Raw genomic sequence first — 18167 nt, forward strand, 5'->3', positions numbered from 1 at the left:
AGGCAGTAGGTAGAATGAAAGGGGTAAGGCAGCTGGAATTGATGGGATAAAGATAGAAATGTTAAAAGCAGGTGGAGATATAGTTGTGGAGTGGTTGGTGCAATTATTTAATAAATGTATGGAAGAGGGTAAGGTACCTAGGGATTGGCAGAGAGCATGCATAGTTCGTTTGCATAAAGACAAAGGGGAGAAAGAAGAGTGCAAAAATTATAGGGGAATAATTCTGTTGAGTATACCTGGTAAAGTGTATGGTAGAGTTATTATTGAAAGAATGAAGAGTAAGACGGAGAGTAGGATAGCAGATGAACAAGGAGGCTTTAGGAAAGGTAGGGGATGTGTAGACCAAGTGTTTACAGTGAAACATATAGGTGAACAGTATTTAGATAAGGGTAAAGAGGTTTTTGTGGCATTTATGGATTTGGAAAAGGCATATGACAGGATGGATAGGGGGGCAATGTGGCAAATGTTGCAGGTGTATGGTATAGGAGGTAGGTTACTGAAAGCAGTGAAGAGTTTCTATGAGGATAGTGAGGCTCAGGTTAGAGTATGTAGGAGAAAGGGAGATTATTTCCCAGTAAAAGTAGGCCTTAGATAAGGATGTGTGATGTCACCATGGTTGTTCATATTTATAGATGGGGTTGTAAGAGAACTGAATGCGAGGGTCTTGGCAAGAGGTGTGGAGTTAAAAGATAAAGAATCAACCATAAAGTGGGAGTTGTCACAGTTACTCTTTGCTGATGACACTGTGCTTTTGGGAGATTCTGAAGAGAAGTTGCAGAGACTGGTGGATGAATTTGGTAGGGTATGTAAAAGAAGAAAATTAAAAGTGAATATAGGAAAGAGTAAAGTGATGAGGCTAACAAAAAGATTAGGTGACGAAAGATTGGATATCATACTGGAGGGAGAGAGTATGGAGGAGGTGAATGTATTCAGATATTTAGGAGTGGACGTGTCAGCAGTTGGGTCTATGAAGGATGAGGTGAATCATAGAACTGATGAGGGAAAAAGGGCGAGTGGTGCACTTAGGAGTCTGTGGAGACAAAGAACTTTGTCCATGGAAGCAAAGCGGGGAATGTATGAGAGTACAGTTGTACCAACACCCTTGTATGGGTGTGAAGCATGGGTGATGAATGTTGCAACGAGGAGGCTGGAGGCATTGGAGATGTCATGTCTGAGGGCAATGTGTGGTGTGAATATAATGCAGAGAATTCGTAGTTTGGAAATTAGGATAAAGTGTGGGATTACCAAAACTATTATCCAGAGGGCTGAGGAGGGGTTGATGGTGGTTCGGACATGCAGAGAGAATGGAACAAAACAAAATAACTTTGAGAGTGTACAAATCTCTAGTGGAGGGAAGGCATGGTAGGGGTCGGCTTAGGAAGGGTTGGAGGAAGGGGGTAAAGGAGGTTTTGTGTGCAAGGGGCTTGGATTTCCAGCAAGCATGCATGAGCATATTGATAAGAGTGAATGGAAATGAATGGTTTTTAATACTTGACATGCTGTTGGAGTGTGAGCAAAGTAACATTTATGAAGGGATTCAGGGAAACCGGCAGGCAGGACTGGAGTCCTGGAGATGGGAAGTACAGTGTCTGCACTCTGAAGGAGGGGTGATAATGTTGCAGTTTTATAACTGTAGTGTAAAGCACCCCTCTGGCAAGACAGTGATGGAGTGAATGATGATGAAAGCTTTTCTTTTTCAGGCCACCCTGCCTTGGTGGGAATCGGCCGATGTGTTAATAAAAAAAATAAAAAATACATTCACATAATAAGACTTGCAGCAGAGGTGGGACATAACAGACCTACTATATTCAACAGATTGTATTAAGGTTGATAGAATTACCGACAATATGTTAAGTAAAATGTCACATTAGTTGCACTTCTGTCCTTTTACTTAACACTACTATATTCACACAACATGACTTGCAGCAAAGGTGGGGTAACCGGAATAAACTCTAACCGAAGCTCATGATATATCTCCAACCCTGACCAAGGGTGCAGAAGACAGGCTTTATACAGTGGCACTGGATAAACCAAAACAATCTCTGTATTTTATGGTATTTGACTGAACAAATGAAGAATCTCTGGCAACCATCAAAAGGCAAGAAGATTCAATATCATTACTACAAAATAAAACTACATGTAGAACCAAGATCCGGTAACTAACCAAGCAAGCAAAATAACAGAACATGAAACCAAATAAACAAGATGAAGCTGCTCAGATCACTAAGCAACCAATAATGTCCCTTCACACACAGATCAAAACAATTCAAGGATCTTAACACCAAGCAGGAAGGGTTAACCAACAAACCGATGTGATGGAGCAACAACTTCATGACTCAGTTACAATGAAAAGTTCTGTCGTTCCATTAGAAGAACCAGGTGAGAGTTATTACTGTAGTGAATGACACTTTGAATAATGAGTTAAGATGAAACATGGACCCCCCACACACCCATCAGAGAAACATGTAGATCAGCCACCCTAGTAGCTGATGTCTCAAGGCCTACAATACATTTTTTTTTATTAACACATCGGCTGTTTCTCACCGATCCAAAAAAGAAGAAACACTTTCATCATCCCTCACTCCATTATTGTCTTGCCAGAAACATGCCTACACTATGGTTCAAAAACTGCAACATATCTCCACCCCTCCTTCAGAGCGCAGGCACTGTACCTCCCACCTCCAGGACTCAAGTCCGGCTAACCGGTTTCCCCAAGTGCCTTCATAAATGTTACTTGGCTCACACTCCAACAGTACATCATGTCATAAAAACTATTTGCTTCCACTCACTCCAATCTAACATGCTCACACATGCTTTCTGGAAGTCTAAGCCCCTCACACATAAAATCTCCTGCTATAAAAAAGGACCTCATTAAAGCTGCCATACTGATAAAAAACACATCTATAAAAGAATGCCAAACAAAAAACAAATGGGCAACAACCTTCATCCAGGTACAGTATTATCAGCACCTGTTATGTTAAAGATAGCAAATAATAGCTAATACTATTAGCTTACCTAGTGGATATAATATACAAAATGTTAAAGATCTTACAGTAATACAGTCAGCTCTCTTATAAAACTCCTCTATATAGTGCAATTTTTCATAAATGCAATTAAAGAAGTGCACTGAATAGCACTTACTATGAAGAATAGCACTTACTATGAAGGCCTTTCCAAGGGCTATTCAATATTGGATATACTTTTTCAGTCGCATTTATGAAAAATGACACTATACTATATAGAGCTTTATAAGAGCTGACTGCATATTTCTAATAATTACTGAAACACTATCCAGTCAATCATCCACACCAGCTGCATAAATTCCATTTGTAAACACTAATCATGTACCTTGCAAAAGATTCAAATGATTTTTTTGGTTTATCCACTGTAAGAGAATTAATGCCCAACTTTTTCTTAATACATACTGTATATTACTGAACATAAGATCTGGCCATAAGGCAGGTTTTTTTCTTTTACTAAATATGCCCGGAATAATATCCATCATTTTATGAGTGTAAAACCACTCAAAATGTCAACATACCAAAATAACCAAAAAAAGTATTCAGACCATCACTACCAACACAACATTGTAACTGTTGATCATAAGGGTTGTGACTGAGCTAATATTACGATTCTGGGACTTAGCAAGCTGTTGGAGTGTGAGCAAGGTAACATTTTATGAAGGGATCATTTTGTGAAGGGATTCAGAGAAACTGGTTAGCCAGACTTGAGTCCTGGAGGTGAGAAAGTACAGTACCTGCATTCTGAAGGAGGGGTGGTGATATTTGCAGTTTGGAGGGTCATCTGAACTATAGTGTCTGTATGCATCTGGCAAGACAGTGACAGAGTGAACGATGGTGAAAGTGTTTCCTTTTCAGGTGACCCTACCTCGGTGGTAGATGGCCAGTGTGTTAACCCCTTGCCATCTGTGCCATAATTTTTTTTAACACGTCAGCCGTTTCCCACCGAGGGAGGGTGACCCAAAAAGAAAGAAAAAACTTTCATCATTTTGTACATAAATATTATCTCCAGTATCTCTACATTTCAGCCCTCATGATGTAAATATGAAAAAGCTACATGTGTATAATACTGATGCAAAATAACTTGCCTTAAACTGTACCAGTGCTCAAGGAAATTATAACCTTGTCCCTCCTGGTCTTATGGCCAGTAATATACAGGAAGTAGTAACTGCAAGTACCTGTTTTATTTTGCCTGAAATGCTCTTCATAACAATGGTCTTTCCAAAAACATTACAGTATTTAGATATAGTATAATTCCCAAACATAACAACACCTTGAATTTTGGAACTAAAAATTATATCTGCATTGTATTACTAAGAGAAAATGCCTAATATGATGCAAATCAAAACAAGTGAAAATATCTTACCCGCAGCTGCTTAGCAAGGGTGAGGAGGAGGTGTGCCGCACAGTATGATGGAATCTGCGAGCCGTAAAGCCATACTAGCCGTCGAAACACACCAACAAAGCTTCCCTGAATACTGAGAAAAAAGACGTCTTTGTATTTTATTCTTTTCATGAATTTAAGGATAATAAAACAGTTTAAAAACTGTAGTGTAAAGCACCCTTCTGGCAAGACAGTGATGGAGTGAATGATGGTGAAAGTTTTTCTTTTTCAGGCCACCCTGCCTTGGTGGGAATCGGCCGGTGTGATAATAATAAAAAAAAAAAAAAAAACAATAAAAATATAAGTTACTCCAGAGACATCTTGTGACAAAGAAGTTGATTTGAAAGACGCTGTAGTGAAGTAACACAAATTGTATTGAAAATAATTTGGTTACAGAGCCTCTCCTCACTTAGCGGCGTACTCGTTTACTGACGACTTGGACTTATGACAGACTCTCTGACCAGTATGCATACCAAAATAATGTATAATAGAGCTGATTTCCTCTATTCTGTTTAATACAATATATAGTATAAAGGCAAAGGGGATAAAAGGGAGTGCAAAAATTATAGGGGAATAAGTCTGTTGAGTATAGGTAGTAGGTTGGTAGACAGCAACTGCCCAGGGAGGTACTATCGTCCTGCCAAGTGAGTGTAAAGTGAAAGCCTGTAATTGTTTTACATGATGGTAGGATTGCTGGTGGCCTTTTTTCTGTCTCATAAACATGCAAGATTTCAGGTACATCTTGCTACTTCTACTTACACTTAGGTCACACTACACATACATGTACAAGCATATATATACATACCCCTCTGGGTTTTCTTCTATTTTCTTTCTAATTCTTGTTCTTGTTTATTTCCTCTTATCTCCATGGGGAAGTGGAACAGAATTTTTCCTCCGTAAGCCATGCGTGTCGTGGGAGGCAACTAAAATGCCGGGAGCAGGGGGCTAGTGACCCCTTCTCCTGTATACGTTACTAAATTTAAAAGGAGAAACTTTCGTTTTTTCTTTTGGGCCACCCCACCTCAGTGGGATACGGCTGGTGCGTTGAAAGAAGAAGTCTATTGAGTATACTTGGTAAAGTGTATGGTAGATTTATTATTGAAAGAATTAAGAGTAAGACAGAGAGTAGGATAGCAGATAAACAAGTAGGCTTTAGGAAAGGTAAGGGGTGTGTAGACCAAGTGTTTATAGTGAAACATATAGGTGAACAGCATTTAGATAAGGGTAAGGAGGTTTTTGTGGCATTTATGGACTTAGAAAAGGCATATGACAGGGTGGATAGGGGGGCAATGTGGCAAATGTTGCAGGTTTATGGTATAGGAGGTAGGTTACTGAAACCAGTGAAGAGGTTTTACGAGGATAGTGAGGCTCAGGTTAGAGTATGTAGGAGAGAGGGGAGATTATTTCCCAGTAAAAGTAGGCCTTAGACAAGGAAGTGATGTCACCGTGGTTGTCCAGTATATTTATAGATGGGGGTTGTAAGAGAAGTGAATGCTAGGGTCTTGGCAAGAGGTGTGGAGTTAAAAGATAAAGAATCAAACACAAAGTGGGAGTTGTCACAGTTGCTCTTTGCTGATGACACGGTGCTTTTGGGAGATTCTGAAGAGAAGTTGCAGAGGTTGGTGGATGAATTTGGTAGGGTATGTAAAAGAAGAAAATTAAAAGTGAATAGAGGAAAGAGTAAGATTATGAGGTTAACAAAACGATTAGGTGACGAAAGACAGGATATCAGTTTGGAGGGAGACAGTATGGAGGAGGTGAATGTATTCAGATATTTAAGAGTGGACGTGTCAGCAGATGGGTCTATGAAGGATGAGGTGAATCACAGAATTGATGAAAAGGGTGAGTGGTGCACTTAGGAGTCTGTGGAAACAAAGAGCTTTGTCCATGGAAGCAAAAAGGAGAATGTATGAGAGTATAGTTGTACCAACACTCTTGTATGGGTGTGAAGCATGGGTGATGAATGTTGCAACAAGGAGAAGGCTGGAGGCAGTGGAGATGTCATGTCTGAGGGCAATGTGTGGTGTGAATATAATGCAGAGAATTTGTAGTTCGGAAATTAGGAGAAGGTGTGGGATTGCCAAAACTATTATCCAGAGGGCTAAGGAGGGGTTGTTGAGGTGGTTCAGACATGTAGAGAGAATGGAACAAAACAGAATGACTTTGAGAGTGTATAAATCTGTAGTGGAGGGAAGGCGGGGTAGGGGTCAGCCTAGGAAGAGTTGGAGGGAGGGGGTAAAGGAGGTTTTGTATGCAATGGGCTTGGGCTTCCAGCAAGTGTGCATGAGCGTATTTGATAGGAATAAATGGAGACAAATGGTTTTTAATTCTTGACATGCTGTTGGAGTGTGAGCAAAGTAACATTTACGAAGGGATTCAGGGAAACCGGCAGGCCGGACTTGAGTCCTGGAGATGGGAAATACAGTGTCTACACTCTGAAGGAGGGGTGTTAATGTTGCAGTTTTATAACTGTAGTGTAAAGCACCCGTCTGGCAAGACAGTGATGGAGTGAATGATGATTTAAGTTTTTCTTTTTTTGGGCCACCCTGCCTTGGTGAGAATCGGCCGATGTGTTAATAAATAAATAAAAAAAATAGTACACTACTGCATAAACATTTAAAAATATACCAGAAATGTTATAAATGGTGCTAAAGTGACATTAAAATAATATCAAAGATGATTGACACAAACCCACCTACCATTATAATATGCTCCTCACTCAGTGATGAATTTGTTTACCAACGTGGTTTTACGAACAGAACCCCGTCATTAAGTGAGGAGATGCTGTATTACATTGTAACGAAAATGAAGATTAAGATCTTGGGCAGTTTGGAAGTTCAGCAATTAACTTAAACTCTATTGTTTATAAAAAGAAATTAGCTAAGCAGAATAATTTAATAAATTATTAAAATTTAATCAATTATTAAAATTCTTTTACATTTGCCTTGCAACTAAAACACTATAAAACTTACAGTATGGAGTAAGTACACGCAGGGTTTAGAATAAACTGGATGCTAGAGGAGGAATTATCATCAAGGCGTGGGATGTCAATCTCGGCAATGTAAGATACACCTGGACCGCTGAAAAACATATACTCTACAGTACAATTTGTCATAACTTGATAAAGACAGTCTGCGCAGGATAAACCTTTGACCACTGAAACATATGGCAGAAGATGGATAAAGTCTGGACCTTCTAGAAATCTGAGGTAGCTTTCATACACCAACTACAAGTGTGGCCATGCAGCTTCAAAAGTGGCCTCATCTGTCTGAGTTTCGAACTCTGCACTATGATCACTGAAGCTCAGATGATGGCATATCAAATGAACAATAATAGTAGAAGAGGACAGTGTTTTCTTCTCTGCTTCATGGCTGCTCCAGAGGTGGAACAGCCATAATACCGAGAACAAAACACTGTCCTTTTCTACCTTTATTATCCATGTAATATGCCATCATCTGAGCTTCACTGTACATAGTGCAAAGTCTGACCCACAGGCTGCATGGCCACATTTGTAATTGGTGTATGAAAGTCCAGACTTCAACCATTTGCTACTGTATGTTTCAGTGATCAAAAGTTTGTCCTGCAGCCAGTGTCATAACTGTCTGCACAGACTGTACAGTACTTGGATGTGAGTAAATCACAATAAATTTAAATTAAAGATAAGAAAACTATAGTGTAAACACAAATGTACTTAACATGTTAAGTTTGTCTGTTATAGAAGAGCAAAATAAAAATCTCAAACATTATTAATTCAAAATCTTCCCAATACATTTTCAAATCCTTCAATAACATGTTCTTAAGATTTAACTTGAATTACATTAACTTTTATCACATTAAATTCTTTACTATGCCTCAAGTTTAAAACTATTGTTTCCAATATATTTTACAGTGTAAATCCAGTCCAGTACTAAGGAAAGGTCAAGTTCATTCTACTGACTTCAACAAACGGTGTACAATTAGTAATTTAAGAAAATGTTAAGCCTTTCAGAGCATAAGAACATAAGAAAGAAGGAACACTGCAACAGGCCTACTGGCCTATGCGAGGCAGGTCCAATTCTTCTATCGGCTTAAGCTCACTGACCTAGTGATCTTAAGCTCACTGACAGTCTGACCTCACTGACCTAGTGAGGTCAGACACATCACTTAGAGGAGGAGCACAGCATCTGACCTAGTAGCACATGCTAGTTAGGTCCAACTCACACCGACCCACACCCACTCATGTATTTATCCAACCTATTTTTAAAACTACGCAATGTCTTAGCTTCTATGACGGTACTCGGGAGTTTGTTCCATTCATCCACAACCCTATTACCAAACCAGTGTTTTCCTATATCCTTCCTGAATCTGAATTTTTCCAATTTAACCCGTAAACGGTCCAAACGTATATATACGTTCTCTTGCGTAGTGCCTCAAATTTTTTGAGAAAAAAATAAATCATTTTTTTAATAGGAAAAAAGAGCATATGGTACCCAGGCATCCCCAATTATTTTAATATGGCACACAGTGAGTGCACACACCCCTTCTCTCATGTCTAGGCGACTCAAGGTTATCGTGGCAATGTTGAATGTATGACAAAATGTATATACGTATACGTTTGGGGCACTAGCTGTAAAAACGTATACATATATACGTTTGGACCGTTTACGGGTTAAAGCCATTGCTGCGAGTCTTGTCTATGTTAGATATTTTTAGCATGCGATTTACATCCCCTTTATTAATTCCTGTTTTCCATTTATACACCTCAATCACATCCCCCCCAATTCCACGCCTTTCTAGAGAGTGCAGATTCACGGCCCTCAGTCTATCCTCATAGGGAAGATTTCTGATACATGGGATCAATTTTGTCATCCTCCTTTGTACATTTTTCAGTGCATTTATATCCATTCTGTAATATGGTGACCAGAACTTGCAGCATAATCTAAATGAGGCCTAACCAAAGATATCCAGAGTTGAAGAACAACCTGAGGACTTCTATTATTTATACTTCTTGCTATGAAGCCAAGGATTCTGTTAGCTTTATTGTGAACACTTATGCACTGTTGTCTTGGTTTCAGATTACTGCTAACCAGAATTCCTAAATCCTTTTCGCAATCTGTAATATTAAGATCTACGCTATTTAGTTTATATGTAGCATGGTTATTTTCCTGTCCAACATTTAGAACTTAGCATTTGTCTATATTAACTGCATCTGCCACTTCACCAACCACTGCATCAGTCTATTCAAATCATCCTGGAGTGCTCTAATCTCCTCATTAAAATGAATTGGACAGCCTATTTTGGTGTCATCAGCAAATTTGCTTATGTCGCTATTTATTCCCTCATCTATGTCATTTATGTAGATTGTAAACAACAAGGGGCCCAATACTGACCCCTGTGGAACACCGTTTGTAACATGCCCCCATTCTGATTTCTCCCCATTTATGCAAACTCTCTGCTGCCTCTTTGTCAACCATGCCTCTACCCAGGAAAAAATTTCTCCTATTCCATGTGCCTTAAGTTTCCTCAACAGTCTCTGATGTGGAACTCTATCGAAAGGCTTACTGAAGTCCATATACACAATATCATATTCATTACCATGATGTACCTCCTCAAATACCTTAGTGAAGAAAGTTAGCAATTCATAAGACAGGAACGCCCCTTTGTAAAACCGTGCTGAGAGTCATTAATCAATTTATGCCTTTCAAGATGGCTACGAATTGCTTCGGCAATTAGTGATTCCATAAATTTACCAACTATGGAAGTAAGGCTTATTGTTCTGTAGCTTGAAGCTAAGGACCTGTCACCTGCTTTGTAAATAGGTAGTACATTTGCCATTTTCCACTTGTCTGGCACTATGCCAGTTTGTAGTGATATATTGAAAAGATTAACCAACGGTATGCTAAGTTCCTCTTTACATTCCTTTTAAACCCTTGCAAATAGTTCATCAGGGTCTGGGGATTTGTTAGGTTTTAATTTCTCTATTTCTCTGAGGACCATGTCACTAGTTACCCTAATTGTGCTAGTTCATTATCATCCTGTTCTACATAATTTATTATTTCTGGAAGTAGGTACTGAAGTAGGTATTGAAAAGTTCACACATTTCCTTATCCCTGTCAGTGATCTGACCTGAGTTACTCTTAAGTAGGCCTATCTTGTCCCTGATCTTACTTTTGTATACCTGAAAGAAACCTTTTGGGTTAGTCTTCAAATCCCTTGTGACTTAAGCCTCATAATCCCTGTTTGCTTTTCTTATTCCTTTTTTTATTTCTCTCTTTAATTGAATATATTGATTTCCTAACAGTACTTTCCCTCTTTTGATATGCCTATATATGCCTCTCTTTTGACCAAGGAGATGTTTTAATCTATTGTTTATCCATCTGGGATCAGTTTTGTTAGACCTAATATCCCTACTCGGGACAAAAGTCGTCTGGGCAGCCAGCACTATGCTCTGAAATATGTCATATTGGCAACCAACTCTACCTACCTGACACACAGTAAGGTCTTCTCAATTTAGCCCACCCAGGTAATTTCTCATACTCATGAAATCGGCCAAGCGAAAATCTGTGACAGCGACTTTATTGCAAAATTCTGGGTAATTCCATGATATATTGAAACTAAGTGATTTGTGATCACTTTCTCCTAGCTCATCACTAACCTCAAGATTATTAACTAATGATTCTTTGTTGGCAAGAACAAATTCAAGCAGATTGTTTCCTCTAGTTGGTTTTGTCACAAACTGTTTTAAAAAGCAGTCTTGAGCTGTATCAAGAAAGTCACTAGACCCAAGATTTCCTGTCACATTGTTCCAATCAATTTGTCTAAAGTTGAAATCTCCCATTAACACAACATTTTTATATCTAGATGCCTTATGAATTTCGTCCCATAGCAGCCTACCACACTCCCTCTCAAGGTTTGGAGGCCTATAAATCACACCCAAAATTAATTTTTCACGACCTTCGAGAAACTGTATCCAAACAGATTCTGTGTCCGATGTTTCTAATCTTACACCTTGTCTAACACAACAGTTTAAATTATCTCTGACATAACTCACGAAATCATAACGACACAATTGCAAACAAACCATACCACGGGCGGGGTTAGAACCCGCGATCAAAGTCTCAAAACTTCAAACCGTCACGTTAGCCACTAGCCACTGGGAGAGTTTCGAGACTCTCTGATCGCGGGTTCTAACCCTGCCCGTGGTATGGTTTATCTCTGACATACATCGGCACTCCACCACCCTTCCTGTTGACCCTATCAGTGTGGAATAATTTATAACCCTGTATGTTGCATTCAGAAGGCATTTCTCTATCTTTCAAGTTGAACCAGGTCTCTGTTATAGCAATAATATCTTTATTACCTGCACTTGCAAGTAATCTTAGCTCATCTATCTTATTTCTTAGACTCCTACTATTTGTATAGTAAGTCATTCACAAAGAACTAGCATGTACTAACTAGGTACATCTTTTCACTAACCCCTTGCAACTTCCTTCCTGTAAGTTCCCCTTACAACTGTATTATCCATCCTTCTTTTTGTACAGCAAACCCCCAAAATTTGCAGGGATGTGATACAAGAAGCCTCAAGTTTAAAATCCATAAATAATGCAAATCTATGTCCAAATAATCAATTCTCTTTCAAATCTGGGCTGATTTTAATTTTAAAATGACATATGTATTAAAATATATTTCAAATACAGTATTGACATTCATAAAAAAGAATGGTGTTGGAAAGCCAAAAAGTTTTTTTTTTTTTTTTGAACAAAAGCTCATGGTTAATTTTCAAATTAGAGGTGATGCAGAGAACTCAAAAGTAGTAGTGCTGTGAAACCCCCTCCCCCCCTAAATAATTAAAGCCATTTGTATGAGTCCCTTCCCTTCAGTAATAATGTATGTTAATCAAAATCCATGAACTTGCAGAGTAAACTGCAATACATGCATTACTACATTTTATATTGTGTAACTGCATTTCAATGAAGTAAAGTTATGATTTTATTAGTGAAAAAAATAGGCAGTATTTGCAAATTATATTATTGCAGCTCAATATTCATTGTAATAATTGCAATTTCCAATATCATTAGTTCACAAGAACATCCAAGAGAACTAACTATGCATAAACTCTTATAAAGCTATGTGATACATTCCATTTTTTTTTTTTTTGCCAATGCAATTAAAAAAGTGCATTCAAGATTGAATAGCACATATGTATTCTGAAAGCCCTGACACATGCTGTTCAATTTTGGAGGTACTTTTCAATTGCATTTACAAAACAAAATTATACTACATATATAGAGGAGCTTTATAAGAGCTTATGGTTTAACAGCTTTAAAGCAGTAAACATGCTTCTCATATTTGCACACTACACTCTAATATTCTACACTATCTTGGTGACAGACCTGTTCTGTAAAAAAAAAAAAAAAGTCTATAAGAGAAGATGTGCAGTGTATGGTACACCTTCAATGTATGTGGTGGATTCAGCTGAGCTAAAGGCATGACAGCAAACAAGTTGACTGCCTTTGTCCAAGTCTGTATCCTGAAAACTGTACATTGTTTATATATGTGATGGATCCTTGATAATAACCAACTGGTCACAACATATGACACCTGAAAGTGAGCTTTGCCACAACATTGATACTTGTAATATATACAGTCATCACCATACATCAAGTATTTGTGGATTAACAAAATTAATGAAACTCGACTTTAATTACAGTAAGTGGCATGCACTTATTAAGTATTACAGCTTGATACAGTATTCAATGGAAATGTTGGTGAAACTCGATGATAGGTTCAAAAGAATTTTCCAAAAAGATAATTTGACTTGTGCATGGCTATATAAAAATGTTTTTGGGACTGAAAGGATGCCTTTCAACATATGATCAAGACAGACTTCCATTAAACTCTCTCCATTTTCCATAATTCTTTCTAATGTAGCTTTCTGCTCTCCAGACACTTCTCACTTATCTTATTTTTTTTTACTTTGTTAGCAAATATTTTTTCTTAATTACTGCTCTTTTACTACACGATATCTCTCCCAATCCTCATATGATATACATATGACTCATGGAACATGTCCACACACCATGTTTTCAATAAAACAGGAATGAAATATTTTCAAAGCCCACATTGCATGGGAAAAACCTAATTTACTCCAGAGTATCCTTTAAATTAAGAAAAAAAAAAAAAAAAAAAAGGTTCAGTCCATGCTGCATGTCAGATCCCATTAGAACATGCCATGGGATATTTCCCCTCTACCTGCAAAGCCCTTGTTTTTAGGAGTACGAAGTTTAATTTTAGTATTTCATGTAAACAAACACCCATATTGCAAGTTGCTGTATGCATGTATCCAATACTTTACCCAGCTGCATGTTGTTCAATCAACTGTCAGTCTTTTCATCAACCCCATCTTCTCTGGATATTAACCATGGCACCCAAGACGAGATAAACCAGTGATGGTGAAAATTAAGTATGGATCTCTGGCAGTTCAAAAGAAAAATTGAAGTTTTGTTTTAGAAGTATGTAGTGAAGATGAGAGGCAGTGAAGGCTAGTAAACAGTAATTGCATTTTAATTACACATCCTTGTGCCTGTATAATTGTTGAATATCTTGGCGATTGATATTATGGTGAGAAAAAGCTATTAAATGAGAAAGTACTATAGTAAAGCTTGCCTGAAATGCTCTGCATAACCATGGAATTTCTACATGCTTTCAAGTGTCACCCATTTCTCTGTAAACAATGTTTCATGTAGAAATAAAGTTGAATTGCATTGAATTGAACTGAATGATATTCAGTGTGAAGCAACTACGTAGTGTTGAAGGTTTCTGAAGTCACCAGGTTGAGTCGTATTGAGCCTTACCCATTGTCTATGGAAGGAATGCCCTATGCATTTTCTGTGAAAAGCATAGACACCAAGTCAACATTATTTTATACCCAGGTCTTAATTATAAATGGTTGTGGTAGGCAATGGTGCTTATGAAGGACTGCATTAAATCTTTTCCACACACTTGCATATAAACAACCATCAGCAAACAGAAACTTAGGTAAGATAAAGTTAATAAAGTTAGTTCCTTTGACTTTTTAAATTATTTTCAAAAAGCTTTTTTTTTTTTTTTTTGAGGTCCCAAGAAAGTAAACCGATTTTTTCCCACATTTTCTTCAGTCCACATAACACAGATGTCACATACAACACTGTTTTCAGATATGTAACTGTGTTATGAATCTACTCTATTTTAATCTTACTTTTGTGAACTTACAATCCTAACTCTAGAATAATACAATTTTCTTACCTATTCTGCAAGTAAAACTCTTTCTGGACCCACGGTAAGTACATCTTAGCCATAGGAACATTCTCTGTTGCACAAGCTGAACGAGGACGAAGAATTAGTTTGAACGACTGCCACATGTCTTCTAAACCTCTAAGAGTTACATTGTAAGACAGAGCTTTTTGAGGAGTTGTATCCACAATTAAAGTCTGTATGAAAGAGCGAAAAAAAGCTGGTACATCGATGGTCCTCTGCCGTCCGGTCTTGCTGTGCACATCGATGGCAATCTCCACCTGTAAGAAGAAAAACAATTAGCTATTACTAGGAAACTAACTACACAACTAGTTATCTGCTTCTTAAGGGGCCTTAAAAGTGAGGTCAAGCATGCTTCTAACCCCTTTTTCACAGGCCACATGCTTCAGTATTTATCACTATACATTTATGGGGGAACACTAAACCCATAGAGATAATACAGCACTTGGAGGAATAGGAGGCATTCAGACTCAAAAGTACAGTATTTGGAGATATGAATGCAAGCAAATGTCAAGATGGTATAGACACAGACTTGACACCAGCATGTACCTTAATGAGAGTGACATATTTATTATAATCCCAAATTTTTCATATTATGAAAACACCTTTATCCTACATATAATGACTGCATGCCCTTAAAACAGGCTGTGGGGGTTGAAAAGCTCTCGAAAATGGTCACAAGCAATGCTGATCTGTAAGATGATTTGCTTGGGTATGGTTGGATTTGTAAGATGATTTGCTTGGGTACAGTTGGATTTGTAAGATGATTTGCTTGGGTACGGTTGGATTTGTAAGATGATTTGCTTGGGTATGGTTGGATTTGTAAGATGATTTGCTTGGGTATGGTTGGATTTGTAAGATGATTTGCTTGGGTATGGTTGGATTTGTAAGATGATTTGCTTGGGTATGGTTGGATTTGTAAGATGATTTGCTTGGGTATGGTTGGATTTGTAAGATGATTTCCTTAGGTATGGTTGGATTTTACAACACTAACATGCGAGGTCTGGGACACATGAAATAAATGCCCAAAATGATGAAGTGAGCAAGCTAAAGAAAGAAAAGCAAGATCACATTAAATACAGCCTCTCCTCACTTAACGACGGAGTTCTGTTCCTAAAACCACGTTGGTAAATGAATTCGTTGCTAAGTGAGAAGCATACTATAATGGTAGTGGGTTTGTGTCAACCATCTTTGATATTGTTTTAATGTTACCTCTGCACCATTTATAACATTTCTGGTATAATTTTAAATGTTTATACAGTAGTGTACTGCATATTGTAGTGAATAGAATAGAGGAAATCAGCCCTAATATACTGTGGTACCCCTAGTTTCGGCCATAATTCATTCCAGAAGGCTATTCGAGTGCCGTTACTGAACGAATTTGTTCCCATAAGGAATAATGTAAACTAGACTAGTCCGTTTCAGACCCAAAAATACACTTACAAAAGCACTTACAATAATACACTTATATAAATGTTCGAGTTGGGAGCTGTACAAAATTCGGGGTACCACTGTACATTATTTAGGTATGCATACTGTCAGAGAGCCCATCATAAGTCCGAGTCGTTGGTAAATGAATATGTCACTAAGTGAGGAGAGGCTGTATTGTGAAACAGACTCACCTTGCAACTGTATTACATTTTGATACTCATAGAAGACGCACTATAGATCATGTGGGAGGCATTATAAGTTCATGTTACATGCATGGGGAAGGGGTAAGCATTAAACCCTTAACCCTTTCAGGGTCCAGAGGCCAAATCTCAGAGTGACAGCTAGGAGCCAAGAAGTTTGAAGAAAAAAAAAAAAAAAAAAAAAAAAAAAAAAAAAAAAAAAAAAAAAATAAAAAAAAAAAAAAAAAAAAAAAACTTACAGAATTAAAGATAATACAGTGGACCCCCGGTTTACGATCACCTCCCAATGCGACCAATTATGTAAGTGTATTTATGTAAGTGTGTTTGTACGTGTATGTTTGGGGGTCTGAAATGGACTAATCTAATTCTTATGGGAACAAATTCGTTCAGTAATGGCACCTGAACATACTTATGGAATGAAATAATATCGTAAACCGGGGGTCCACTGTATGTTTCTATAGGTAATAAAACAAAAAAAAAAATTCTGATCAGTAGTTTCCAAGATATAGAAGTGTGAAGTTGACCCTCAATGACCAGGTGACAGCAACATCCGCCACTTTTGTAAAGTAGCATTTTTTTTACTGTTTTGTTCCTTTTTTTCTTTTCTAATTTTTTTTTTTCCAGGAACGTTTGTGACCTGTGAGACCAATATAATCCATAATGTATATATGTACACTCATTGTATTCAACACAATAACCACACTAATATTTTCATCATTATTTTGTTTGCAATACAGTGGTCCCTCGATAATCGTCGGGCTTGATAGTTGTCCTTTTCGGAAATTGTCGTGTTATTTTCGTCCAAACATTGGCTCGCAAATGGTCGGTTGACTCGCTAATCATCGTTCATCCTGGACGTGTACTCACGGCTATGAGCCGCCTCGGCCTCCCTTCCCAGCCAGTGTGCCATTGTTTACCAGTGAGCGACGGTCCCATCACTTGTTCATACGAAATATTTCATAATATTCCATTCATTTTAGTGCTTGCAAGTGCTAAATAAGCTACCATGGCTCCAAAGAAAGCTCCTAGTGCCAAGCCTTTGGTAAAGAAGGTGAGAAATACGATTGGGGGAAAAAAAAGAATTCCCCCAAAATGCTGACGGATGTGTCTATAAGATTCCTTGTAAAATTTGCGATAAAGTTTATTAGGGTCAAACTGGTAAAAGTCTCGAACTAAGATTAAAACAACATAAATATAGCATTAAAACTGGGCAAGATTCCAATGCTTTATTTATTCATGTGAGAGATTTTAACCATCCAATTGATTTTCAAAAAGTTGAGAAAGTTGCATCAAGCAAGTCCATGGTCGACAGGAATATAATTGAATCTTGTTTCATAAAAAGCAGTTTTGACAATAATATGAATATTTCCTTTGGTTTATATAAATTAGTTCCATTTATAATTAATAGAATTTGGGAAGAATTTAATAATACATTGGACAAATAATAAATTTTAAAATTCTTATTTCTTGGGTAGAATAGTTTGTTCGTGGGTTGTGTGAAGGACCTGTTTAGTTGGGCCAGTGGGCCTGCTGCAGTGTTCTCTTTCTTATGAGTTGCACATTAGGTGTTGCTTTGTTGTGGGATGTGATAGTGAGGTGTGGTCTAGACCCTTTATATGCCTTCTTTTGATGCATTACTTTTATTGTTCCTTGACAATGTGAGTAGTCACGAAAGCGCTTGGAATTTCTCTGTTCTTTCACAGTGGTTCTTTTGCATATTCTGAAATCGCCTGTTTACTGTGATCTTATTGCATATTTACATATGTACAGTCACTGGACATGTTCCTAGAACTGCTACAGTCTGTGAAAGTCTTTGAAACAAGGTGTCATGCACAGTGGTGTCATACTCATCTGTGGACC

The 18167-nt window shown here is 37.8% G+C and overlaps 1 protein-coding gene across 3 annotated transcripts in view; it reads right to left on the bottom strand.

Annotated features, from left to right (window-relative positions):
• PGAP1 (GPI inositol-deacylase) overlaps window positions 1-18167 on the bottom strand; it is a 122949-nt gene that overhangs the window by 73153 nt on the left and 31629 nt on the right. For all 3 annotated transcript variants that reach the window (XR_011393622.1, XR_011393623.1, XM_053790162.2), the window contains exons 9-11: window positions 14668-14936; window positions 7377-7484; window positions 4387-4498 (exon numbers count right to left, since the gene is read on the bottom strand). Coding sequence is in view for 1 of the 3 variants with exons in the window: in XM_053790162.2 (XP_053646137.1) it covers window positions 4387-4498; window positions 7377-7484; window positions 14668-14936 (489 nt within the window). In the remaining 2 variants the exon portion in view is untranslated. The remainder of the gene's footprint in view (window positions 1-4386; window positions 4499-7376; window positions 7485-14667; window positions 14937-18167) is intronic.

The sequence above is a fragment of the Cherax quadricarinatus genome, chromosome 58, assembly GCF_038502225.1.
Source record: "Cherax quadricarinatus isolate ZL_2023a chromosome 58, ASM3850222v1, whole genome shotgun sequence".
Lineage (NCBI taxonomy): Eukaryota > Metazoa > Arthropoda > Malacostraca > Decapoda > Parastacidae > Cherax > Cherax quadricarinatus.